The sequence below is a fragment of the Rhinoderma darwinii genome, chromosome 7 (assembly GCF_050947455.1).
Source record: "Rhinoderma darwinii isolate aRhiDar2 chromosome 7, aRhiDar2.hap1, whole genome shotgun sequence".
Classification (NCBI taxonomy): domain Eukaryota; kingdom Metazoa; phylum Chordata; class Amphibia; order Anura; family Rhinodermatidae; genus Rhinoderma; species Rhinoderma darwinii.
Window position 1 is genome coordinate 76,431,606 of NC_134693.1, and position 27,702 is coordinate 76,459,307.

General features: G+C 45.0%; 1 protein-coding gene across 1 annotated transcript in view; it reads left to right on the plus strand.

Annotated features, from left to right (window-relative positions):
* Positions 1-15,650, plus strand: part of NPTXR (neuronal pentraxin receptor) — an 86,128-nt gene extending 70,478 nt beyond the window's left edge. The window contains exons 3-5 of the mRNA XM_075833559.1: positions 1,349-1,590; positions 11,842-12,021; positions 12,231-15,650. Of these exons, the coding sequence (XP_075689674.1) occupies positions 1,349-1,590; positions 11,842-12,021; positions 12,231-12,455 (647 nt within the window). The 3' untranslated portion in view covers positions 12,456-15,650. The remainder of the gene's footprint in view (positions 1-1,348; positions 1,591-11,841; positions 12,022-12,230) is intronic.
* Positions 15,651-27,702: the final 12,052 nt, after the last annotated feature.

Genomic DNA, 27,702 nt, shown 5'->3' on the forward strand with positions numbered 1-27,702 from the left:
TTTTTTATATTAAAGATAAAAAGTCTAATAACTTTAATGCTCTAAATTGCTAGTGGCCCCACCGTTGGGACCCCCACCGATCGCGAGAAGGGAGGTCCTGAACCCCTAGTTCCTCCTCACTTTTCGACCGCAATGAGGAGGTCATTCAATGGAGCAGTGGTCGAGCATGCGCACTGCCGCTCCATTCAAAGTCTATGGCAAATACGGAAACAGCCGAATACAGTGCGCGGCTGTTTCAGTCAGTCCCATAAACATTGAATGGAGCTGCGGGGGCATCCGCAACCGATGCTCAAACTGTTCCATTCAATCTCCTCCTCACTGTGGGGGGTGCAGTGAGAAGGATCTGGTGGTTCGGTAACTCCGTTCTCGTGATCGGTGTGAGTTCCAGTAGTGGGGCCCCAAGTGATCAGACTATTATCACCTATCCTTTGGATCAGTGATGATTGTTTATTCTGGGACAACCTTTGCAACATAAGTGGAAAATGAGTGCAAGATTGAATAAGTGGAAATAGATTAACCTCTTACGGTCATCCCCACATCCCGTGCTGTTAAGGTGTGAATGTGATACCCTGTAAAAGGGTTATGGTCTTTCATGGTCAGATTCCCAGATCGCAGGCCCCTGCGAAGTCAATGACTGGTGGGGGGTGAGTTGCTAGGAGCGTCTGAAGGAGATGCAGGAACTAAGAATAAAGCCAGAGGTCGATACACGGAGAGCAGTTAGCAGAGCAGCAAAACCAGATAAGCAGATGAAAACGTAACCAGAAGATGAGAGATTAATAACCATGAAGTTGACAACAACTGGGCGACAAAACCAGAGGAAGCCGGATGAAAGCGAAAATACAAGAATGAAGTAATGGTCCAGTATTAATGATCAGGACAGAACATAAAATAGACACAGGCTAGTGGGAAGGAAATATACCTTGATACACAGGCAATCGATCCAATGCTGTACCTTCATATAAACTGACGCGGGAGGTCACATCTTCAGATCAGTAGTTGCCATGAAAGCCTGGCGCAGCCTGTGACTTTGAGCAGAATGTGTGAGCTGCACTGGATCGGGCAGAGGTAACAGAAACCTGAGCTTTAATATAGATTTCCTGTCTCAAAGATAATATTTGGTTTTCACATTATTGCATCAAGCTATCTTATGTTTATCATACGAAATGTTTGTCTGGGGGAAAGACTAGCAAAATTAATATCAAGTCTTTAATCTTTTTGAACTAATGATTTGAAAATCTGAACCAAAAAAATTAACATCTGTTACATATTTTACAAATGTAAAATTTTAATCTTATTGAATATGTCTTTCTGCTAACAGATTCATTTTATAATAAATGTTGTTTTTCAGGTCACCCTGGATACCATCCTGAGAACTTCAAGCTAAGTTTTTCAGTTCGTACTAACTATATGTATGGACGGATGAAGAAAACTCTACCGGAACTCTATGCCTTCACCATGTGTTTGTGGCTGAAATCCAAAATAACTTCAGGATCTGGGACTCCCTTTTCTTATTCTGTCCAAGGCCAACCTAATGAGATTGTTCTCCTTGAGTGGGGCCATAATACAATGGAACTTCTCATCAATGATAAGGTGAGACTGGAGTCAATAATCATAATAAAGATGAGCAAGTGACTAGCGTCAGTACATAAACCCTCTTAGGCCTTGTTCACACAGTGCAGATTTGCTGCAGCTTTTGCATGCATTTTTTTATGCTATAAACAACAATTGTATCCAGTAGAGCAGACATATAAGGTTTGCCTTTATATATTTCTTCTGTTTAGGCTCTGGTTTTTAAAATACTTTAAAATCTGTGACGAATCTGCAAGGCCTTAGGCTGAGTTCACACGTTGTGGGTTCGTTGCTGATTTTGTTGCAGATTTAACACGGATCTCAGCCTTTGCATTTCAAAGGGTAAAATCCGTTACAAGTTCGCAACATGTGAACTCAGTCTAAAGATGCTCATACACGTAATGATAACTAATACTTCCAGTAATACTATAAGAAATGATTATTGTTTTGTTTATCAGTTATCGTTTGAAAAAATGAATGTGCACCAATGCACACAAATTAAGGCTACATTCACACGACAGTGGAAAACAGCCGTGTGACGGCCGTTTTTCTAACGACCGTCACACGGCCGTTTTCAGAACAATGATGTTCTATGGGTGTATTCATATGGCCGTTATTTTAACGCACCATGAATATCGGCCGTCATAATATAGGACATGTCCTATTTTTGACCGTTTTCATGGCCAGACTAAGTCAATGGATCAGTTTTTACCTAGCTTTTTACCTGGCTGAGGACTCCCCGCACACAGCGCTACTTTGAGCGCTGAGCCCGGGGAAGCCCTTGACATCACTATCCATATAAGGACAGTGATATCGGGCTTTCAACAATTGAATCCCCGGCCAGAGCATCGCAAGATCTCTGGCCGGGGACTTCAGTCTTGAAGGTAGCACCCCTCCATGTAGATAGCTCCCCCCTGCCTGAAGATGGCAACCCCCCCATCCCCTATAGATAGCGCCACTGTAGCTTCCTGTAGGAGCAAAATCCCCAGTGACCAGACCCCACTCTGGCAGGGGATTCCGCTCCTGGAGAAGCCCCCAGCGTCACTATCTATATATGGACAGTGACATCACGGGGTTACTCCTGGAGCGGAATCCCCAGTCCGCTCTTGCAGGGGATTCCGCTCTCCTGACGTCACTGTCCATATATGGACAGAGGCGTCAGGGGCTCCATCTATGAGCGGAATCCCTGGCCACAGGGATTCCGCTCCTACAGTGTGCTACAGTGGCGCTACCTACAGGAGAGGGGGGGTGTCTACAAGGGTGTGCTATCTACAGGGGGCGTGCTATCTACTGGGGGTGCTATCTACAGGGGAGGTGGTGCTATATGGAAAGTGTGGCACTATCTGCATGGGACACCATGGCGCTATCTACATGAGCACTGTGACACTATCTACAGGGGACACTGGCGCTATCTACATGGGCACTGTGGCACTATGTGGGCTCTGTCACACTATCTACAATGGGTACTGTGGCACTATGTGGGCACTGGCACTTTATATGTGGGCACTATGTCACTATATATGTGGGCACTGTGGTACTATGTGGGTAATGTGGCACTATCTATAATGGGCACTGTGGCACTTTCTGGGCACTGGCAGATTATATGTGGGCACTATGTTACTTTCTATGTGGGCACTGTAGTACTATGTGTGCATTATCTACAGTGGGCACTGTGGCACTAAGTTACAGGGACATTGCAGTACTATCTACATGGGCACTGTGGTGTTTTCAGGGAGTTGGAACAAAAAAAAACTAACAAATTAAATCCATCCTTTTTTCTAACGGCCATTAAAAACTAATGGCAAACAGATGACAAACGGACATTAAAAACGGACAGATGGACTGGAAATGGATGAGAATTTGGAGACAGACTGATGCAAAATGGCCGTAAAAAACTGACAGTTGATCAGTTTTTAATAGCCATTTTTTTTCACTGTCTTGTGAATGTAGCCTAAAGCTGCAATGATTGGAATGATTTGCCTTGTGGAAAATAATTTTGATTTTTGTGGATATCTTGCATGTATGTTTATTTTACCAACTAATGTCCTAATAGAGAAGTTTATCAAAATGTTCATAGGCGCATAGACAATCTTCCCATTTTATCACCAAGGGACCTATCAAACAAAAAGCTGTTTTCCGAACCAGACAACCTCTTTAACAAAATAGTCCCCAATCAGTCGCTGCCCAAAGAGTAACAAGTAAAAAATGCAACAAAACTGCTTTGTGTATGACCGGCAAATGTACCCTCAGACTTAGGGGAGATTCACACGAGCGTTGCGTTTTTGCGCGCGCAAACAACGCGGCGTTTTGCGAGCGCAAAAACCATTTGACAGCTGCGTGTGTCATGCGTGTCTGATGCGCGGCTGCGTGATTTTCGCGCAGCCGGCATCATAGAGATGAGGCTTGTCGACGCCCGTCACTGTCCAAGGTGCTGAAAGAGCTAACTCTTTCAGCACCCTCGACAGTGAATGCCGAACACAACAGCGAAAAACCTGTAAAAAAAAAAGATAAAGTTCCTACTTACCGAGAACTTCCCGGCCGTTGCCTTGGTGACGCGTCCTTGGTGACGCGCCTCTCTTGACATCGGGCCCCACCTCCCTGGATGACGCGGCAGTCCAAGTGACCGCTGCAGCCTGTGATTGGCTGCAGCCTGTGCTTGGCCTGTGATTGGCTGGAGCTGTCACTTGAACTGAAGTGTCATCCCGGGAGGTCGGACTGCAGGAAGGAGACAGGAGTAATCGGTAAGTTAGAACTTCGTTTTTTTACAGGTTCATGTATTTTGGGATCGCAAGTCACTGTCCATGGTGCTGAAACAGTTTAACTCTTTCAGCACCATGCACAGTGAATCTCTCCCGACGTCGCGGACCGGAAATTTTTTTGCCGGGTTCGGCCAAAACGAGTTTGGCCGAACCCGGTGAAGTTTGCCTCGGTTGTCGGGGTTCGCTCCTCGCAAAGACACTCCGTTTGGATGCTTGGAAACAGAAAAGCACGTGGTGCTTTTCTGTTTTCATTCATCCTTTTCACTGCTGTTGCGCGAATCACGCTCGTCCCACGGAAGTGCTTCCGTGTGGTGCGCGTGATTTTCACGCACCCATTGACTTCAATGGGTGCGTGATGCGCGAAATACGCAGAGTTATTGAACCTGTCGCGCTTTTTGCGCAGCAGACAAACGCTGCGCAAAAAGCACGGACTGTCTGTACTGCCCCATAGACTTGTATTGGTCCATGCGTGCCGCGTGAAAACCACGCAGCCCGCACGGACCGAATACACGCTCGTGTGAATCCCCCCTTAGTGTCAGATCACCCTATGTTTGCAGGGCTTGTTGAAAGACCTACAGACATAAGGTCACATGACCATGTTGGCAGGTCCTGAAACAAGAGTGTAGAGCAGCAAGACTCCACACTAAAGAGTGTGAGCTGCTATGTAAGTATATGGTGTCTGGTCTGTGGGGGGGGGGGGTCTGTATTAGATTAAGGTTTCTGGGGTCTGTATTTAGGGGGTCTGTATTAGTTTAAGGAGTCTGGGGTCTGTATATAGGGGGTCTGGCCTGGGGTTTGTATTCGTTTAAGAGTTATGGTGTCTGTCTTTAGGGGGTCTGTATCAGTTAAGGGGTCTGTATTTAGGGGGTCAGGTCTGGGGTCTTTATTAGTTTAGGGGTCAGGTCGGGAGGTCTCTATTTGGGGATCTTGTCCGGTGTCTGTCTTTAGGGGGTCTGTATCAGTTAAGGGGTCTGTATTTAGGGGGTCAGGTCTGGGGGTCTTTATTAGTTTAGGGGTCAGGTCGGGAGGTCTCTATTTGGGGATCTTGTCCGGGGTCTGTAATTAGGGGGTCTGTAGTTATTTAGGGTGTTTGTTCTGAGGTCTGTATTTGGTTAGGGGGGTCTGGTCTGGGGACTGAAATAGTTTACAAGGTCTGGTGTTTGTATGTATTCTAGGATCTGCTCCGTGGTCTGAATTTATTGGTCTGAGTTAATGTTTGAGCCTGGGGTCGTATTTTGGTAAGTGGTTAGTTTAGGGGTCTGTATTTAGGGGTCTGAGATGAGGTCTGTATTAGTTTAGGGGGTCAGGTCTGTGTTGTGTATTAGACTAGGGGTCTGTATTTAGGGGGTCAGGTCTGGGGTCTGTATTAGTTTAGGAGGTCAGGTCTGGGGGTCTATATTTAGGGGTCCTGTCTGGGGTCTGTATTTAGGGGGTCTAGAGTCTGTAGTTATTTAGGGTGTTTGTTCTGGGGTCTGTATTTGGTTAGGGGGTTTGGTCTGGGGACTGTAATAGTTTAGAAGGTCTGTGGTTCGCATTTTGCTTAGGGGTCTGGTCTGCGGTATGGAATAATTTAGGGGTCTGGTCTGGGGTCTGAAATAACTTAGGGATCTGGTTTGGGCTATGGAACAATTTAGGGCATTTGGTGGAGAAGAAAATAAATGGGAACGACTACCATTAGAGGAGATGTCACCTGTTTTCTAAAACAGACATGTCAGTAGCATTCCAAGAGTTTTTGTGTCGACATAGCTGTATAAGGTCTTGTTTTTTGCGAGACAAGTTGTGTTTTTTAATAGCACCATTTTGGGGTTCATATAATTTATTGATTAACTTTTTTTCGGGACGACTTGTAGTTTTTATTGGTATCATTTTTATAAAAAAAAATTGAAGGCAGGATTCACAGAGAACAGCAATTTTTGCATTGTTTTGTAGACATGTCAGTAGAGGTGACAGCTCCTCTATAAATCCAGTGATGGACATGTCCCTGACATGTCTGTTATAGAAAATCGTTGTATACCACAAAAAGTTTAGCCTCTGACTAATTGACAAATGGGTCCTTGTCAGGAGGATGTGTCCCTACACTGTGTGATACTGTCAGCGATGGTTGGAGACGGCCAGTATGTAGATACACAGCCCTTTGACAAGGTGAATCATAACACCCATTTGTCAATGCTAGCACAGGGGGTGTTGACTATCGACATGGTGTGGCAGGACAGCGGTGGAGAAGGGGAGGGACAAGTTTGGGGAACAGACCAGGGCCTATGGTCTGCTTAATCCGCGACTGTCCCCAATATATTGTTCTATCAATGTAGATCCAAACTTACAATGTAATACTAGCTTAGTCCTTCCTTAACCCTTTTAGAACCAGTCTATTTTGGGTCTTTGCGATAAAGCATCTTTTTTTGTTCCTACATCGTCGCATTCCAGGAGCCAGAATTTTTTTTTTTTTTTAATCTATGTAACATAGAAGCATTTTGGAATACATATAGATTAGTGATTAACTTTCATTAGCTTTTTTGTGGGGAATGGAAAAAACAGCAATTCCATTATTGTTTTCTCTGGAGGGGTCTTCGACGCTCAACGTGTGGCGAAAATAACACATTAACTTTATTATATCGGTTGTTACAAACGCTATGATTCCATATATATGTATTTTTTTTAAACTCTTTTGCAAAATAAACCACTTTTTATGGAAATAAATGGTATTATAGTACGGTAAACACAGTTTTTTTTTTCATTATTTCACTTCATAAAACTGTATTTAATTATTTTTTTAGTCCCACTAGAGGACTTCACAATGTGATCTTTTGATCACTTCTATAATGCTTTGGTATACTTACCAAAGCATTATTGTCTGTCAGTGTAAGGCTACATTCAGACGAGCGTAGCTAACCTCAGACGTGAAAAACTGCAGTATGTCACGCCCGAAGTGCACTCGTGCGTGACGCGTTGTCACGGATCCGCCATAGACACGCAGGAAAATAGGACATGTCCTATTTTTTCACGGACCCTTCACACACTCCGTTGAAACAACACTCGCGTGAACGGCCCTATGGGAGTCTGTGTGACGGCCGTTGTTTTAACGGCCATCACATGGACGAGATACATGCTCGTCTGAATGAGCCCTTAAACTTAGCTTCTGTGCCTACGCTGTCACCACAGCATAAATATACGTATAGTGCAGAAAGTTCGGAAAGTTAGTCCTAGTGGTGGGGGAATGGGTTAGTCCTGTTATTCAACTTAATTATAGGAGTCAAATTGGGATCTGCCAGTTAGAGCATCAACAAATCACAAGAATAATAGAGTCCTAGTCCCAATCCAGTCACCAATTTCAATGTGCTTCACCTGTAATAGCCGCATGACCAAAAAACGACAGCAATTTGTGGTAAAACTCATGGGGTTTTTAAAATGAGCTTTTCAAAGCACATAAAAACGGCAGTAAAACTGCAATTAAAATGCTAAAACTACTTGATAACCACGCCCTGTCAAATCCAGCCCTAGAGAAATGTGTATAGCTGATAATATATTTAGGCACAGAGTATTACCTAGACTGGCAAAAACTATATCCACTTCTCAGCCGAGGACAGAACCGACTGTGAATGTAAACAAAAGTGATCTCATTCACTGACAGCAAAAAATCTTAAAGATAGTGAGGAATTGAAACACAATTGGGGGGATGTATCAATGGCTGTACGTTAATTTATGTTATATAAAGTAAATGTATAAATGTACATCATATAAAAGTATATTAGAAAGTAGTCTAAACTTTTATTTATACAGCAATTAAAGAGGCTCTGTCACCAGATTTTGCAACCCCTATCTACTATTGCAGCAGATAGGCGCTGCAATGTAGATTACAGTAACGTTTTTATTTTTAAAAAACGAGCATTTTTGGCCAAGTTATGACCATTTTTGTATTTATGCAAATGAGGCTTGCAAAAGTACAACTGGGCGTGTTTACAGTAAAAGTACAACTGGGCGTGTATTATGTGCGTACATCGGGGCGTTTTACTTCTTTTACTAGCTGGGCGTTAGGAATGGGAGTGTATGATGCTGACGAATCAGCATCATCCACTTCTGTTCGTTAACACCCAGCTTCTGGCAGTGCAGACACACAGCGTGTTCTCGAGAGATCACGCTGTGACGTCACTCACTTCCTGCCCCAGGTCCTGCATCGTGTCGGCCACATCGGCACCAGAGGCTACAGTTGATTCTGCAGCAGCATCAGCGTTTGCAGGTAAGTAGCTACATCGACTTACCTGCAAACGCCGATGCTGCTGCAGAATCAACTGTAGTCTCTGGTGCCGATGTGGCCGACACGATGCAGGACCTGGGGCAGGAAGTGAGTGACGTCACAGCGTGATTTCTCGAGAACACGCTGTGTGTCTGCACTGCCAGAAGCTGGGCGTTCTGAAGAGAAGTGGATGATACTTCTCGTCAGAACGCCCAGCTAGTAAAAGAAGTAAAAACGCCCCGATGTACGCACATAATACACGCCCAGTTGGACTTTTACTTTAAACATGCCCAGTTGGACTTTAGCAAGACTCATTTACATAAATACAAAAATGGTCATAACTTGGCCAAAAATGCTCGTTTTTTAAAAATAAAAACGTTACTGTAATCTACATTGCAGCGCCGATCTGCTGCAATAGCAGATAGGGGTTGCAAAATCTGGTGACAGAGCCTCTTTAAGCTTTATTAACCCTTAAGGCCTCATGTCCACTTCAGTTTTTTCCTTCAGGGTGCTAGCCGTTTTTCTGACGGCTAGCACCCTGACCCATTCATTTCAATGGGGCCAAGCACACTTTTTTTGACGATCCCGTTGCACCGTTCCTATCCAAATATAGCATGTCCTACTTTGGTCCGAGATTCCGTGACCATGAGGCCCATGCAAGTCAATGGGGCCGTCAAAAAAACTGAAGGCACACAGGTCCGTGTGTGACGGAGCCATTGCCTGGCGGGCAGAAATACATTACAGAAATATTACACTAATCGGCAGCCACTTGTCTCTATCACTCACTGATAGAGAAAAGAGGCTGCTGATTAAAAATAAAATAAAAAGCAGTTCATACGTACCCGGTCGTTGTCTTGGTGACGAGTCCCTCTTCTTCCTCCAGTCCGACCTTCCTTTCTGACGCGGCAGCCTGTGATTGGATGCAGAGGCCGCTGCAGCCTGTGATTGGCTGCAGAGGCGGTCACGTGGGATGAAGCGTCATCCCTGGAGGCCGGCCTTCTGACGTCATCCTGACGTGCGTGACCGCCACTACAGCCTGTGATTGGCTGCAGCGGCGACATATATGAAACGTCATCGCTGGAGGCCGGACAGGAGGAATGTAAGTATGAACTTATTTTTTTTATTTTTTTATTATTACATTAAAATTTTATTTTCCGAGCGCCGAGCATGGTACTATCCAGGGTGCTGAAAGAGTTACCTCCGATCAGTGCAGCCCATTAACTTTTTCAGCACCCTGTGCAGTACCATTCTTGGCGCTCGGAAACGGAAACATGGAGTGCACACGGGAGTGCACACGGCCGCTAAAACGGGCACACGGATCCGTCACAAACGGCCGTGAAAACTGTGTCGGAAGTGTGCACGAGGCCTTAATGACCAGCCTATTTTAAATCTTAATGACCAAACTATTTTTTACGTTTTTCCATCATCGCATTCCAAGAGTTTTTGTGTCGACATAGCTGTATAAGGTCTTGTTTTTTGCGAGAAAATTTAAGGCAGGATTCACAGAGAACAGCAATTTTTGCATTGTTTTTTATTTTATTTTTTACGGCGTTCGCCGAGTGGGTTAAATAATGTAATAACTTTATAGTTGGGGTCATTACGTACGTGGCGATACTAAATATGTGTAACATTTTTTTTGTGTTTTTAATAAAAAGGAATTTTGTTAGGGGAAAAAGTGGGTTTTTAAAAAAAAATTCACTTTTTTATTTATTAACTTTATTAAACTTTTTTTTTTTACTTTCTTTACCAGTCCCACTAGGGGACTTCACTATGCAATCATCCAATCGCTATTATAATACACTGCAATACTTCTGTATTGCAGTGTATTACTGCCTGTCCGTGTAAAACGGACAGGCATCTGCTAAGCCATGCCTCTGGCATGGCCTAGGAGGCATTAACTGGGGCAGACCTGGGGGCCTTTATTAGGCCACCCGGCAGTCATAGAAGACACCAACACCCTGCGATCGCACACAGGGTGTCGGTAGGGTGAGAAAGGGAGCTCCCTCCCTCTCTCTCTCTCCAAAAGCACTCAGATGCGGCGATCGCTAATGAGCGCCGCATCTGAAGGGTTAAACGAGCGAGATCGATACTGATATAGATCTCGCTGGTTCAAACAGGGAAGCTCCCGGCCTTCAGCTACCTCTGGTATCTGAGAGCAGGGAGATTTAATGGCTCCCTGCTCTGTGTATTTATTCTGATGCAGCGCCGTAAAAATGCTACTGCATCGGAATAAAGCCCGTTAGTGGCCGCCGTAAAAACACTATGGGGCGGTGACTAATGGGTTAAGGGTGTGTGTGTGTGTGTGTGTGTTTGTGTGTGTGTGTGTGTGTGTACACAAAGCGGAGTGTGCCATTATCTACAAAGGGGAATGTGTGGCAACATCTACAAAGGAGCTGTGTGGCAGTATCTACCGAGGGCACTGTGCCATTATATACAGAGGGCACTGTGGCAGTATCTACAGAGGGCACTGGGGCATTATCTACAGAGGGCACAGGGGAATTATCTACAGATCGTACTGTGGCATTATCTACAGAGGGCACTGTGGCACTATCTACAGAGGGCACTGTGGCAGGCTCTATAGAAGGCACTATGGCAGTATGTACAGAGCGCACTGTGGCAGTATCAACAGAAGGCACTGGGGCAATATCTACAGAGGGCACTGTGGCAGTATCTACCGTGCGCACTGTGGCTGTATCTACAGAGGGCACTGTAGCAGTATCAACAAAGGGCACTGTGGCATTATCTACAGAGGACAATGGGGCATTATCTACAGAGGGCACTGGGGCACTATCTACAGAGGGCACTGTGGCAATATCTACAGAGGGCACTGTGGCATTATCTACAGAGGGCACTGTGGCAGTATCTACAGAAGGCACTGTGGCAGTATGCATAGAGGGCACTATGGCAGTATCTACAGAGGGCACTGTGGCACCATCTACAGAGGGCACTGTGACAGTATCAACAGAGGGCACTGTGGCAGTAGCTACAGAGAGCACTGTGGCAGTATTAACAGAGGGCACTGTGGCATTATCTACAGAGGGCACTGTGGCACTATCTACAGGGGGCACTGTGGCACTATCTACAGGGGGCACTGTGGCACTATCTACAGAAGATTGCATGTAATAATATCATTTTATAGAGCTATTATATTATTAATATTTAGTATTAGTATTTTCTGCATAGATATCTGTATTTAGTGTCTTGCAAACCAGTAGTACACACATACCTATGCATCTTCTTATAATATGTGCATGTTCAAATTCTTGAATGTTTTCTTGGCAGGTTACTCAACTGCCAGTCAATCTTAAAGATGGGATGTGGCACCACATATGTGTGGCCTGGACCACAAGAGATGGAATGTGGACAGCCTTTCAGGATGGAAAAAAGAAAGGATCCAATGATAACCTATCTGCCTGGCACCCAATTAAGCCCAATGGTGTCATCATTTTTGGTCAGGAACAGGTAGGTTTTGGTTGGTAATCTAGCACATCATTAATTTCTCTTCTTACTTATATTTTTTTATTTTTCTTGCGCTGGTTTTAGCGTAATGTATCTTTTTATGTATGTATCTGCCCTTTATTATCTCTTGTTTTCAAGTTCAGCTTTAGCAAACTGTCACACCAGAGAATAAACCTGTATAGTACATTCAATAAGGGTTACTCTTTTCACAGGATGCTGTTGGTGGACGTTTTGATGCAACCCAGGCATTTGTGGGAGAGGTGGCACAATTCAATATGTGGGATCGTGTTCTGACTCTCAGTGAAATAGAGGGACTTGCCAACTGCACCATCCCTTTGTCCGGTAACCTTATCCAGTGGGATGACCGTCAGGTTGATGTTTTCGGTGGAACAACAAAGAGTCCATTTGAGAACTGTGAAGAGCGCTTGGGTCACTAAAACATTTACCAGCATACAAGTCTACTACACCCTTATTTTATTCACAGTTTCACCACTGCAGGATTTCACAGCTTTCCAAAATCTGGTTATAAAACCAGCACAAGCTTGTGTTATTCATCAAAAGATAAATACAAAATTGTGTTTGGGGTAATTTTACAGATTTTTAGAATTAATTACGTTCATCAATCACTATATTTCGAAATATGTACACATTTTCTGAACACACTTAAAATAGGGGAACATATGATTATGTAGTTAGTACTATATGGAAAAGTCAAGCACAAAAGTGATATAAATGTACTTAAGTGTTACAATTTTAAGAAATAAATTTGAACAAATTTTAACATTTTGTAAACTTTTATAACACCTTACATATAGGGGAACTAATACGACCAACTATTACATCTTATATGTATACTAAAACCTTAAGGGCTATGCGACACAGTCCACTTTAATGCCCAACAAACTACTGCACAAGGATCATCACTTAGACATTAGGTATGTCTACAATGGACACATTGTAAGACTCTCATCCCTGTCATACTAAAACAGATATACTCTGGTACCTCTTCATATATCATTTATAAACTGCATCATCTCTGATAGATATTCAGTATTTACCCTCCTGTCAGCATGCAGGGGTACCAAGTCTGTAGATGTTGAGTACTAGATCAACTATGCCAAGCCACCCATGTGACATATACTCTGCTAGCTTCTTATAGAACAGGCTCCCTAATCCACATGTTCTGTCCATTAAGTATTAAGGATTATTCAGAATGTAGTAGACACATTTAGATAACGTCCATAAATTTACATCACATGTTAAATTGCAGAATAGGGAAAAAATCATAACTATGGTATACGTACATGAACTTAAAGAGGCTCTGTCACCACATTATAAGTGACCTATCTCCTACATAATGAGATCGGAAAAGAAAGTCATTAGCATAAAGCTAAAATCACTCATAACTTGGTGAAAATAGATCGCTTTTCTAAATAAAAAACACTGCTGTTACCTACATTACAGCGCCGATAATTTTATGTAGGAGTTAGGGCACTTATACGGTGGAGACAGAGCCTCTTTAAGGATAAACAATTTTCAATGCATCTTGTTGAAACTGTACGTGTCTACCATACCTAACCCTGTACTAAGTACTCCAAATTGATTTTCTTCAGTTAAGATCAATATAAACTGGTAGAACGTTGTTGCAAACATTTGGGGGGGATTGCAACTGGAGTCAGCCATAAACTATCAGTTTAAGAAGGACCGTGGCTTGTAATGATTAGACGGTACAATAAGAAGCAGGTGTGTAAGTACAGCTTCACAGATTTCTACTGACTGACATCCCTGCTGAAGCTGGCCATTCATTACTGATTTGACGGCCGTTTTATGAACAACATGTCTTTTCTGGTTGGTCTGTGAAGAAAGAGATTCTGGACAATCTGGTCTGGGCTTCTATTTATGAGATGCAGATCTGTCATATGGCATGGAGGACTTTCCAAAGACTGCACCCGATAACAGCTTAAAAAATCAAAGATGGCAAATTTCATACATATGTGTCTTCAATCGGCGTCCATGAAAAGGCTTCAACAGTCAATATAATATGGTCTAAATTGTTTGGGGTTTTTTTTGGCCATCTAAAATCTCTAGTGTATGGCCAGCTTTACTCCATGCTACTAGAAGAATACTTGGCCTACATGTCAAAGATGGGAAAAAAGTTGTGTAGGTATATTCCTAGGAAGCTATACCTAAAAAGAAACCTTGGTGCGGCGCTTTTCCCTACTCGTAAAAATCCTTTGAATGGTACCCAGTAATGAATATCCAAAAGTAACGTTGAGGTTGTACAAATAAAGGGTTTTAATTGTGATCATAAAAGCAACGCGTTTCGGAACCGTACCGGCTCCTTCATCAGGCAGTATCACAGAGAACTGTCAGACCGGCCCGCAAAAGCAGAGGGATCAAAAATACAACCTGACGATTCTTTGTTTATCTCCTCTGCTCTAATAAAGTAATGAGTATGTCCAGACAAGCAAAACTTTCATGCTTTTGGTGGAGTCAGGGGTGATAATTGTCACCAAATTAGCTTAATGCTTTATATACCCCCAAAGTAAACTAAAAGCCCCAAAATTGCCCCTAACCATTCAAATTGAAACATATTGTCTTAGATTATAAATAGGTTATAAATAGCATTCACAGATATACAGTATGTAAAGGTCCACTTACATTGATTGAACTGGGATATTCCATGTTCTACTGTATTAACCTTTTTCTGTATGTCTGAACACAAATTATTCTTGTTATGCAGAGTCCTTCAATGGGTTTAATAGACAGAACTTTTCCATATACTTGTTACCAGTGGTCTCTAACCTGTGGCTTTCCAGCTGCTGTGAAATTACAACTCTCAACATTCCCTGACAGCCACATGCGGGAAGTTGTAGTTCCAAAACAGCCGGTGAGCCACAGGTTGGAGGCCACTGCTCTATCCACTTGTGATTGTTATTATTAGCTCTGTTATGTAAGCCATCTTTTATTTTAGCCTCAGTGTCAGCTATAGATAGTGAAAATACAAGTCACTGTGAAAAAGCTATATGGTATATTTATATTATATAGATTAATATTTCTGTATCCTGGAGTATTTTAGATCAAAACTTAATAATAAATATTGCTCTATTTATTTTTGAAGATTGTTGATATGAGATTTAAACATTTAACATTCATCTTAATTTTCCTTCACTGAGCAGGATAGGTCTTTGGACCACAGAAGTGGTGGTACTTGAGGGAAAGACGGAAGTGATTGGACGAATTCTGTAAATTGAATCCCATTTATTAAGGATGAGGTTCAGGGGTTTTTAATCATCCCATTTCTGTGTTTCTGTATTGTGCATTCACTATTTTGACACACTGTGACATCAGATATCACTGCCATATCGCGCCATTCTCTCACTTACTTTTTATGTCTTACTTTAGCCTTAAAAGTTTCCCTTTATCTTTTCAGTTTATTTAACAGCGGATATCTGCTTGTTTCTTACTATTCTGGTTCTTTCCTCTCTTTCAATTCTAGATATATCATCATAAATTCCTTCTGCAAAACATTCACCTCGCTTGCTCTTTTGGTACATTTGTGATATGAATTGTATTTATTTTGTAAAATATCACTGTTGGAAATAAAGATGGAGTTGTGTTTGTTTACATTGGCTTGGAGAGGAATGCCTACTTCATTGCAGCTGTTCTGAATGGGAGAAGCGTTATATATAATACATTAGTGAGGAGGAGCATTATATACAATACATCAATAAGGAGGAGAATTCTATACAATACATCAGTGGGAAGAAGCATTATATACAATACATCGGTGGGAAGAAGCATTATATACAATACATCAGTGGGAAGAAGCATTATATACAATACATCGGTGGGAAGAAGCATTATATACAATACATCAGTGGGAAGAAGCATTATATACAATACATCAGTGGGAAGAAGCATTATATACAATACATCGGTGGGAAGAAGCATTATATATATCAGTGGAAGAAGCATATATATCAGTAGGGAGAAGAATTAGATACATCAGTAGGTAAGAGCATTATATACAATACATCAGTGGGAAGAAGCATTATATACAATACATCGGTGGGAAGAAGCATTATATACAATACATCAGTGGGAAGAAGCATTATATACAATACATCGGTGGGAAGAAGCATTATATATATCAGTGGAAGAAGCATATATATCAGTAGGGAGAAGCATTAGATACATCAGTAGGTAAGAGCATTATATACAATACATCAGTGGGAAGAAGCATTATATACAATACATCAGTGGGAAGAAGCATTATATACAATACATCGGTGGGAAGAAGCATTATATATATCAGTGGAAGAAGCATATATATCAGTAGGGAGAAGCATTAGATACATCAGTAGGTAAGAGCATTATATACAATACATCAGTGGGAAGAAGCATTATATACAATACATCGGTGGGAAGAAGAATTATATACAATACATCGGTGGGAAGAAGCATTATATATATCAGTGGAAGAAGCATATATATCAGTAGGGAGAAGCATTAGATACATCAGTAGGTAAGAGCATTATATACAATACATCAGTGGGAAGAAGCATTATATACAATACATCGGTGGGAAAAAGAATTATATACAATACATCAGTGGGAAGAAGCATTATATACAATACATCGGTGGGAAAAAGAATTATATACAATACATCAGTGGGAAGAAGCATTATATATATCAGTGGAAGAAGCATATATATCAGTAGGGAGAAGCATTAGATACATCAGTAGGTAAGAGCATTATATACAATACATCAGTGGAAGAAGTATTATATATATCAGTATGTAAGAGCATTATATACAATACATCAGTGGGGAGAAGCATTATATACGATACATCAGTGGGGATGAGCATTGTATACATCAGTAGGTAGGAGAATTACTGTATATACAATACATCAGTGGGGAGGAACATTATAAACAATACATTAATGATTAGGAGCATTCTATACAATACATCAATGAGGAGGAGCATTATATACAATACATCAGTAGAAGAAGCATTATATACAATACATCAGTAGAAGAAGCATTATATATATCAGTAGGTAAGAGCATTATATACAATACATCAGTGGAAGAAACATTATATATATCAGTAGGGAGAAGCATTATATACATCAGTAGGTAAGAGCATTATATACAATACATCAGTTTGGAGAAACATCATACCTGCCAATCGTCCCGGATTCAGCGGGACAGTCCTGGATTCCCAGCAGAGTCCCGCTGCTCCAGGCAGCTGGTGGTATGTCCCACTGTCAACTGTATCTGCATCCTCAGGAGTCCTCAGGACGTAGATACCGTTGAATCTAATGCTGAACTAGGAACCATAAGCTCCCTGCTTCAGCATTCACTGTCCATTCGTCGAGGCCATATATGAACAGTTATGTCGGACTTTCAACTATCTAGTCCCCGGCCAGAGCAAGGGTTTTCAAGTGTTATCTAATCATCCATTAGCCTTCTAACACAGTTAGCAAACACAATGTACCATTAGAACACTGGAGTGATGGTTGCTGGAAATGGGCCTCTATACACCTATGTAGATATTGCATTAAAAACCAGACGTTTGCAGCTAGAATAGTCATTTAGCACATTAACAATGTATAGAGTGTATTTCTGATTAATTGAATGTTATCTTCATTGAAAAAAACTGTGCTTTTCTTGCAAAAATAAGGACATGTCTAAGTAACCCTAAACTTTTGAACGGTAGTGTATATATATATATATATATATATATATATATAAAAGAAAATCCCACAGCGCTCCATAATGGTGAAAAAAATGGTGGTTTATTAAGCCAGCACAAGCTGCAACGTTTCTGTCCTGCTATAGGACCTTTCTCAAGCATCAGGCTTAATAAACCACCAATTTTTTCACCTTTACAGAGTGCTGTGGGATTTTCTTCTATATTTCCCTACATCCCCTGGATCGGGATCACCTGCTTGCACCCGAGACCATCTTGGAATTGTATTGTGAGTGCTGTTGCCCTTCAGCAGAGGATTGGAACAGCACTGTGAACAAATGCCTGACTAGGCTGGTGCAAAGCTTCAAAAATAAAGGAGTGACCACTCCTTATGTGTTAGATATCCAAAAAAGAGAACGTGAAGCCTTCATAGAGGAGGTGAAACGTTGTGGTTCCATGTTGGATGAATAAATTCACTTTATTTGAGTGCTGCTTCACGTTCTCTTTTTTGGATATATATATATATATATATCCTCCCATTCTGCCCTGGGTGATTTTACTCAGTTCAATGCTGGATCCTACCATCCCCAGGTATATATGTAGGCTTAGTCCCAGTTCTGGGTGTATGTACAGCGTAGGTTCCCACCTTACAGAGGTCGCCTTGTCGTGGCAGGTGGGCTAACACTTTTTGATCAAAATGTGCACTAAGAACCTCCCTATTTGTAAGTAGATTTAGCTTTAGTGCATATTTATTTATATTTAGTGGTTTAGGTGGCATTAGTGTCGCAGGGTGCTGTCGCCATTTTTTATATCTGCTATATATATATATATATATATATATATATATATATACATACACAATGGCATACTATTAGATTAGGATAAGTTATTTGAAAAGTTACTGTTTATTTAACCCCTTCCAGACATTTAACGTCATAGTCGGGAGATTCTGCTCTGTACATAGCAAGTTTCAGCTGATCTACATATACACCCAAATCCTTCTCAACAAGTGACTCTCCCAGTTTAACCCCCCCTAGGACAAAAGATGCATGCAAATTATTAGTACCCAGAAGCATAACTTTACATTTATCCACATTGAACCTCATTTGAAAAGAGGATGGGCCACAAAAATAGAGCGTGGTTCGTAGAGAATAAAGGAAGAACGACATACTCACCCATTACAGGAGATGCTGGAAGTGGTTTCCGCCAGCGGCTATGGAATGTTGTGCCTGTCTTATCATGCTCAGTGCTACCCCATTAACATTCCCTCCCCTGCCCCCACATGAACACTGGGGCCCATTTCCCCTATATTGATCAGGTCACAGTTTATTTCTATTTTTTTTAAAACACTCCTGCAGCGGCCGCCCTTCTCGACTGGAGCAAATTACCCCCCACGGCTACATCAGTACATTGTCCTGCTATTTAAAGTAGGCCAATGAACTGAGGTAACCTGAGACAATGTTATGTAAACTAACCAATGACAGCCGCGAGCCGTTTACTGTCACAGACACAGGAAGGTAAGTATAATAATTGTTTTGCTTTTTGAGCTATTAGCGTTAATAATTTTTTTTGTGTGTTTTTTCACAGGTTCAGTTATTGGACTACTACAGATTCGAGGACTAATTCAATGACTGCCCAGAGAGCCCAAAAACAATGGGCCTTCCCACCCTGGTAATGCTAGCCTGCTGCTATGTTGTATCTGTCTGGTTATGAAAAATGGGGGAACCCCATGTTGTTTTTTTCATTTAAAAAAAAAAAAAGAAATCGACATGGGGTCCCCCCACCTCAGACAGCCACCATTACTAAGGCAGTAGTAATAAAGTTAAAAAAAACACAGACAAATAGAAAAAATATTTTATTGAGATAAAACTCCCCCAACACCCATCGTTAACCAATTTATTGAAAATAAAAACGCTGTCATCGAATCCGACGTAGTCCAATGACCGAACCTGTAAAAAAATAGAGACACAAAAAAATTAATTTGGAACACTAATAACGAAAAAAAGAAAAACTGTCACGATCACAGGGTATGTGGACCCACTAGGCCGCTCCGCCATAGCGGAGAGGCATCTGGCCTAGTCACAGTCTATACAAAAGTCTATAGCAGTACGTAACACACGGGTACCTGAACTATTCCAGACAGTGGCTGTGGCTTCAGCACGGATAGAGGTAGGTACAGCAGGTTGCGCCAGTCGTGGCAAAGAGTACTAGACGTGCAGACTACACTGGAGGTGGAAGAAGACACTGGTTGTGGCAGAGGACACTGGACGTGGCAAATTACACGGCACGTGGCAAACGACAGCAGATGCAGTATGGCATGACACCAACACTAAGGGACCAGGAACGGGAAAACACTAAGGGACCATTTGCAAGACAGACTTGGGATACACTAACAACGACCAGACAAGGATCAGAAGGGCAGGGCCCCCCTTATAGTCCAGGAAATCATGTGTAGTTGATGATGATGATTGTTCACATGTGCGGGACACAGCGGACCAAAGCGGAAGTGAGCGCTGGCGTCTCCTTGGTGCTCACTGATCCATGGCTGCGGGCGTCGGGAAGTGAGTAAACCCGATGGCCTGTGGGCATGGACGCTACAAAAAGCATTATAAGCGTATGTTCACACAGAGTTTTGTGCAGGCAGAAAAATCTGCCTCAAAATTCCTCAAGGAACCTGCCTGTCTGCACTCACTTTGGCATGTTTTTTCGGACGTGGCTATTAAGCACCACAACCAAAAAGCGCAGCGAAAACCAGTTTCTCTGCCAAAAGTGATCAGAGTCAGAAACGCCTGAAGAAAGGGCACGACGTTTCTTTTTCCCGCTAGCGTTTTTTCCGCTCGTGGGAAAAAAAAGCTTCCGCCTCCCATTGATTTCAGGAATTTTGAGGCAGAATTTGAATTGTCAGCATTATTTGACGTGGTATTTTTTGTGTTCAAAATAGCACTCCAAATGGGCGCCGAAGGTATTTTCTGCCCCCTATTAATTTCAATTGCAGGTCAGAGGTGGAAAACACTTGAAGACTGTAATGGCAGGAAGGAGGTGAAGGGAAAGTGAGCCCTAATCTACCCACCGCCCTGTCCCTGCCTACTTGCAACGACCCGCCCTAGGCGACGAGGTACAACTGGGCGGCGGTCCCTACGCTGGCTAAGTGCACAGGAAGACAAACAGGGAACACGCAAGGGAAGGGGCAGTAGCCACGGAACGCCACGAGGAAACGGGGCGGCGAACGAACAGTCAGGACCAGGACGAAGTGAGTACACCCGAGCAGGCACGGAGACAGAAGCAAGCCAGGGCAAGCAAGCAGGTCAAGCAGAACTGCAGCAAGACAGAAGCACTGCAGAAGCAGGCTGGAGCAAGCAGCAGTGGGGCCAGGAATCCAAAAGAATTACACTGAGGGAGAGCACAGGGCAGGTAATAAAGGGCAGGGGGCGGAGCTAACTCCGAGAGACCAGGCCGCGATAGGCTCTCCCACTCCTGAGCCTGCCACCCTGGTTGGTGGGAGATGGTGTCAGTCGAGCAGGTCTGGCCTCAGGTGTGGATTGATTAATCCCAGGAGTATAGCTAGATGAAGTACCTGGCAGATCCCTAACAGTACTCCCCCTTTTATGAGTGGCCACCGGACCCTTACTAAGGGGACCCGGTTTAGTGGGGAAGAGGAGGTGGAACCTCCTGATCAATACCCCAGCGTGAACATCACGGGCAGGTACCCAAGTCCTCTCCTCCGGCCCGTATCCTCTCCAATGGACCAGGTACTGGAGGGAGCCCTGGACCATCCTACTGTCCATAATCTTGGCCACCTCGAATTCCACCCCCTCAGGGGTGAGAACGGGAACAGGAGGTATCCTCGAGGGGGACCAGGACGGGGAGCAGCGTTTAAGGAGGGAGGCATGGAAGACGTCATGTATGCGAAAGGATGGGGGGAGCTCCAGACGGAAGGATACAGGGTTGAGGACTTCAATGATCTTATAAGGTCCAATAAATCGGGGAGCAAACTTCCTGGACGGGACCTTAAGGCGCAAGTTCCTGGACGACAACCAGACCAAATCCCCGACGACAAACCGGGGGTTAGCAGAACGTCTACTATCCGCCTGAATCTTTTGTGCGCTCTGGGACGCCTCTAGGTTCTTCTGAACCTGGGCCCAGACAGTGCACAGTTCCCGATGAACCTCCTCTACCTCAGGATTATTGGAACAACCAGGGGAGACGGAGGAGAACCTTGGGTTAAACCCGAAATTACAGAAAAACGGGGAGACCCCTGACGAGTTACTGACCCGGTTATTCAGGGAAAATTCAGCAAGGGGAAGGAATGAGACCCAATCGAATTGACAGTCAGAGATGAAACACCTTAAATATTGTTCCAGGGATTGGTTGGTCCTTTCCGTTTGGCCATTAGTTTCGGGATGGAAGGCGGAGGAGAAGGACAGATCAATCTCCAACTTTTTACAAAAAGCTCTCCAAAATAAGGAAACAAATTGTACCCCTCTGTCAGAAACGATATTGACTGGGGCCCCATGGAGACGCAGGATGTGTTTCACAAACAAAGAAGCTAACGTCTTGGCGTTAGGTAGCTTCTTAAGGGGCACAAAGTGGCACATCTTGCTGAAGCGGTCGACTACCACCCACACCACCGACTTGCCCTGAGATGGAGGCAAATCGGTGATAAAATCCATGGAGATATGGGTCCAAGGTCTCTGGGGAATGGGCAAGGAACGTAGTAGGCCCGCAGGTCGGGACCTAGGGGTTTTGGACCTAGCGCAAACCTCACAAGCAGCGACGTAAGCCCTAACATCTTTGGGCAACCCAGGCCACCAATAGTTTCTGGTAATGAGGTGTTTGGTGCCCAAGATGCCAGGATGACCAGATAGAGCGGAGTCATGGTTTTCCCTGAGTACCCTCAGCCGGTATTGCAGGGGAACAAACAGTTTGTCCCCAGGGACGTTCCCGGGAGCTGCACCCTGATCAGCCGCGATATCAGAAGCTAAATCAGAATCCGTGGCAGAGACGATTATACCAGGGGGTAAAATACAAGCGGGATCCTTCTCGGAAGGAGGATTGGCCATGAAACTACGTGACAGAGCGTCAGCCTTAATATTCTTGGACCCAGCCCTATAGGTAACCAAGAAATTAAATCTGGTAAAGAATAGTGCCCACCGAGCTTGTCTAGGATTAAGCCTCCGGGCCGATTCTAGGAAAACCAGATTCTTGTGATCCGTAAGGACCGTTACCTGGTGTCTGGCCCCCTCCAGGAAGTGCCGCCACTCCTCAAAAGCCCATTTAATGGCTAGAAGTTCGCGGTTACCAATATCATAGTTACTCTCCGTGGGCGAAAACTTCCTAGAGAAGTAAGCACAGGGGCGGAGATGGGTGAGGGAGCTGGTACCCTGGGACAAGACAGCCCCCACTCCCACCTCGGAAGCGTCAACCTCCACAATAAATGGCTCCTCTTGGTTGGGCTGAATCAGCACGGGGGCCGAGATAAAGCACTTCTTGAGAGTCTCAAAGGCCTGGACGGCCTCAGGGGGCCAATGGAGGACATCGGCACCCTTGCGGGTAAGGTCCGTAAGAGGCTTAGCGACGACCGAGAAGTTGGCAATAAATCTCCTGTAATAGTTGGCGAACCCTAAAAAACACTGTAACGCCTTAAGGGAGGCAGGTTGGACCCATTCCGCCACAGCTTGAACCTTGGCAGGGTCCATGCGGAATTCATGAGGAGTGAGGATTTGCCCTAAAAATGGTATCTCCTGTACCCCAAAGACACATTTTTCAGTCTTAGCAAACAGATTATTCTCCCGAAGGACCTGGAGCACCTTCCTGACATGCTCCACGTGGGAGGACCAGTCCTTGGAAAACACCAGTATGTCATCAAGGTACACAACAAGAAAATTACCCAGGTACTCTCTCAGGATTTCATTAATAAAATTCTGGAAGACAGCAGGGGCATTACACAACCCAAAGGGCATGACCAGGTATTCTAAATGACCCTCGGGTGTGTTGAACGCAGTTTTCCACTCATCCCCCTCTTTGATGCGGATAAGGTTATATGCCCCCCGTAGATCGAACTTAGAAAACCATTGGGCTCCCTGAACCTGATTAAAAAGATCCGGAATCAAAGGAAGTGGGTACTGGTTCCTTACGGTGACCTTATTCAGGTTACGATAATCAATGCACGGCCTAAGACCACCATCCTTCTTCCCCACGAAGAAGAAGCCAGCACCTACAGGAGAAGTCGAGGGGCGAATGAAACCCTTGGCCAGGCATTCTTGGATATACACCCTCATCGCTTCACGTTCAGGACATGAAAGATTAAATATCCTACCCTTAGGAAGCTTGGCACCAGGCACCAAATCGATAGCGCAATCGTAATCTCTATGGGGGGGCAACACCTCGGAGGCCTCCTTAGAAAACACATCGGCGAAGTCCTGAACAAACTCAGGAAGCGTGTTTACCTCCTCCCGGGGAGAAATAGAGTTAACAGAAAGACATGACATAAGACATTCATTACCCCATTTGGTGAGATCCCCAGTATTCCAATCAAATGTGGGATTATGCAACTGCAACCAGGGAAGACCTAATACCAGATCAGACGATAATCCCTGCATCACCAGTACAGAGCACTGCTCCAAATGCATGGAGCCAACCAGGAGTTCAAAAACAGGAGTATGCTGAGTAAAATAACCATTAGCAAGGGGGGTTGAGTCGATTCCTACTACAGGGATGGGATAAGGTAAATCAATACAAGGCATCTTTAGAGACATAGCAAATTCCACAGACATGATATTAGCAGATGAGCCAGAATCCACGAAAGCACTGCCCGTGGCAGACCGGCCAGCAAACGAGACCTGAAAGGGAAGCAAAATTTTATTGCGTTTCACATTAACGGGAAATACCTGTGCGCCCAAGTGACCTCCCCGATGATCACTTAGGCGCGGAAGTTTTCCGGCTTCTTATTCTTGCGCCTGGGACAGGTGTTCAGTAGATGCTTGTCGTCCCCACAGTAGAAGCAGAGACCATTCATTCTGCGAAACTCCCTACGTTGTCGAGGGGACATGGAGGCCCCGAGTTGCATAGGTACCTCCGAGTCCTCCGTGGAGGGGCGAGGAGACGGGACCTCGGGGGGAATCGCAGAAAAGTCAGAGGGGAGCACACTGAAGCGTTCTAGCTGACGTTCCCTGAGACGTCGGTCAAGTCGTACTGCTAGGGCCATAACCTGGTCAAGGGAGTCAGGCGAGGGGTAGCTAACCAGCAGATCCTTCAGGGCGTCAGATAATCCTAACCTAAACTGGCACCTTAGGGCCGGATCGTTCCACTGAGAAGCTACGCACCACTTCCTAAAATCAGAACAGTATTCCTCAACCGGTCTCCTACCCTGACGTAAGGTCACCAGCTGACTCTCGGCTAAAGCAGTCCTGTCAGTCTCGTCGTAAATGAGTCCGAGGGCAGAGAAAAAACGATCAACAGAGGAAAGTTCAGGGGCGTCAGGAGCCAAGGAGAAGGCCCACTCTTGGGGCCCTTCCTGGAGTCGGGATATGATGATACCCACCCGCTGGTTCTCGGAACCTGAGGAGTGGGGCTTTAGGCGGAAATACAGTCTGCAACTCTCCCGGTCTCTCTACAGTCTTACGGTCCCCTGAAAACCGGTCAGGTAACTTGAGGTCGGGTTCTAGAGGTGAGGTGAGGGGTACTACTAAAGCAGCGTCACCCTGATTGACCCTTTGGGCCAGGGCCTGGACCTGTAGGGAGAGGCCCTGCATCTGCTGGGTCAGGGTCTCAAGGGGGTCCATGATAGCGTCAGCGTAGGAGAAATGGTAGACTAGGTAAGGGCTTGTAATTATGTAATGGCAGGAAGGAGGTGAAGGGAAAGTGAGCCCTAATCTACCCACCGCCCTGTCCCTGCCTACTTGCAACGACCCGCCCTAGGCGACGAGGTACAACTGGGCGGCGGTCCCTACGCTGGCTAAGTGCACAGGAAGACAAACAGGGAACACGCAAGGGAAGGGGCAGTAGCCACGGAACGCCACGAGGAAACGGGGCGGCGAACGAACAGTCAGGACCAGGACGAAGTGAGTACACCCGAGCAGGCACGGAGACAGAAGCAAGCCAGGGCAAGCAAGCAGGTCAAGCAGAACTGCAGCAAGGCAGAAGCACTGCAGAAGCAGGCTGGAGCAAGCAGCAGTGGGGCCAGGAATCCAAAAGAATTACAAGCACTGAGGGAGAGCACAGGGCAGGTAATAAAGGGCAGGGGGCGGAGCTAACTCCGAGAGACCAGGCCGCGATAGGCTCTCCCACTCCTGAGCCTGCCACCCTGGTTGGTGGGAGATGGTGTCAGTCGAGCAGGTCTGGCCTCAGGTGTGGATTGATTAATCCCAGGAGTATAGCTAGATGAAGTACCTGGCAGATCCCTAACAAAGACCATCAGCCCCCACTCATAGTAAAATAACCATCAGCCTGACACTCACAGATAACCCCTGTAGATAGTGCCACAAAGCCCCCTTGTAGGTAAGTTCCACACAGCCCCCTTGTAGGTAGTGCCGCACAGCCCCCTTGTAGGTAGTGCCACGCAGCCCCCTTGTAGGTAGTGCTACATAGCCCAGTTGTAGTGGAATCCCCGACCACAGCGTTGCCGACACTGTGACCGGGGATTCCACTCCAGGAGAAGCCCCTGACGTCTCTGTCCATTTATGGACAGTGACGCCAGGGCCTTCTCCTGGAGCCGAATCACCGGCCACCACGCTGGCAACGCTGTAGACGGGGATTCCGCTTCAGGAGTTGCCCTTGATGAGACATCAAGCGCTCCCCCCAGGAGCGGAATCCCTGGCCACAGGGGGATTCCACTTTTTCAGGGAGCTACAGTGGCGCTATATACAGGAAGGGGGAGGAAGAGGGGTGCTACCTACAAGGGGCTGCAAAAAAATCTCCTTCTCCTCACATGCACATCACGCTGTGAGGAGGAGAGAAAGCACGGCCGTGGCAGTGGTTCAGACGAGTGTTGCAGCGCGCCTGAAGGGTTCTTACAGCACCCCAGGGTGCCGGGTCACCCCGGTTGGGAACCACTGCATTAGACAGTACATAAATTATACATATCCGCCCTGGACCTACTGCGGTGCCCTCCTGCTCTGCCGTCCGTTCCCCACAGCGCTTCTTAGACTGAGTCTAAGACACACTCACGTAAGCAGCTCTGGCCAATCCAATAACAGAGGGCGTCTTACAGTCTGTAACATCCACGGCCACTGACCATCGTGACTACTCAACCCTCGACGGCCGCAGCGATGGACTTGTAAGCGCAGGTCCACATCTCCTCCCCTGGAGACACCAGCGCTCACTTCTGCTCCGCTCAGCTGTGTCCCGCAGGGTGTGCGTGCACGCTCGTGCCCAGCCTTAAAAGGCCAGTGCGAACACATGTAAAATATCACTAATTAGCCCATGATCACCCTGGACTACTAACACAATAATGCAGCCCCCGTGCTCGACACCCTAGGCACTGCACCCCCAGTGCCTAGTGGCAAATACGACCCTGACGCTAAGCATTATGCTTTCCAAGCCACACAAGGGAAACAGGGTTCTGTTTTTCATGGCCCACTCTGTATGAAAGTATCTGTACAGGAAAACAATGGATAACATGCAGTTACCAGGGAATTATACATGTTGAGTAGAATCACCTTTTTAAGAAGTCTTGTGTAATTCAACAATACTCTTTAACAGAGAATACTCTTCATGTAATTTATTGAATGGCAACATTATCATAGTACGGGATTGACTTGGGGCTTGTAGCGCCCACAGCCGCGGAGCGTCGGGATTATTCACCTCCCGACGGCCGCAGCCATTAATCTGTGAGCGCTGGCCCACATCTCCTCCCCAGGAGACGCCAGTGCTCACTTCCTCTCCGCTCTGCTGTGTCCCGTAAGGTGCACGCGCATGCTCGTACCCGGCCTTAAAGGGAAAGTAATCATCAATTAACCCATGATCACCCTGGACTATAAAAAGGG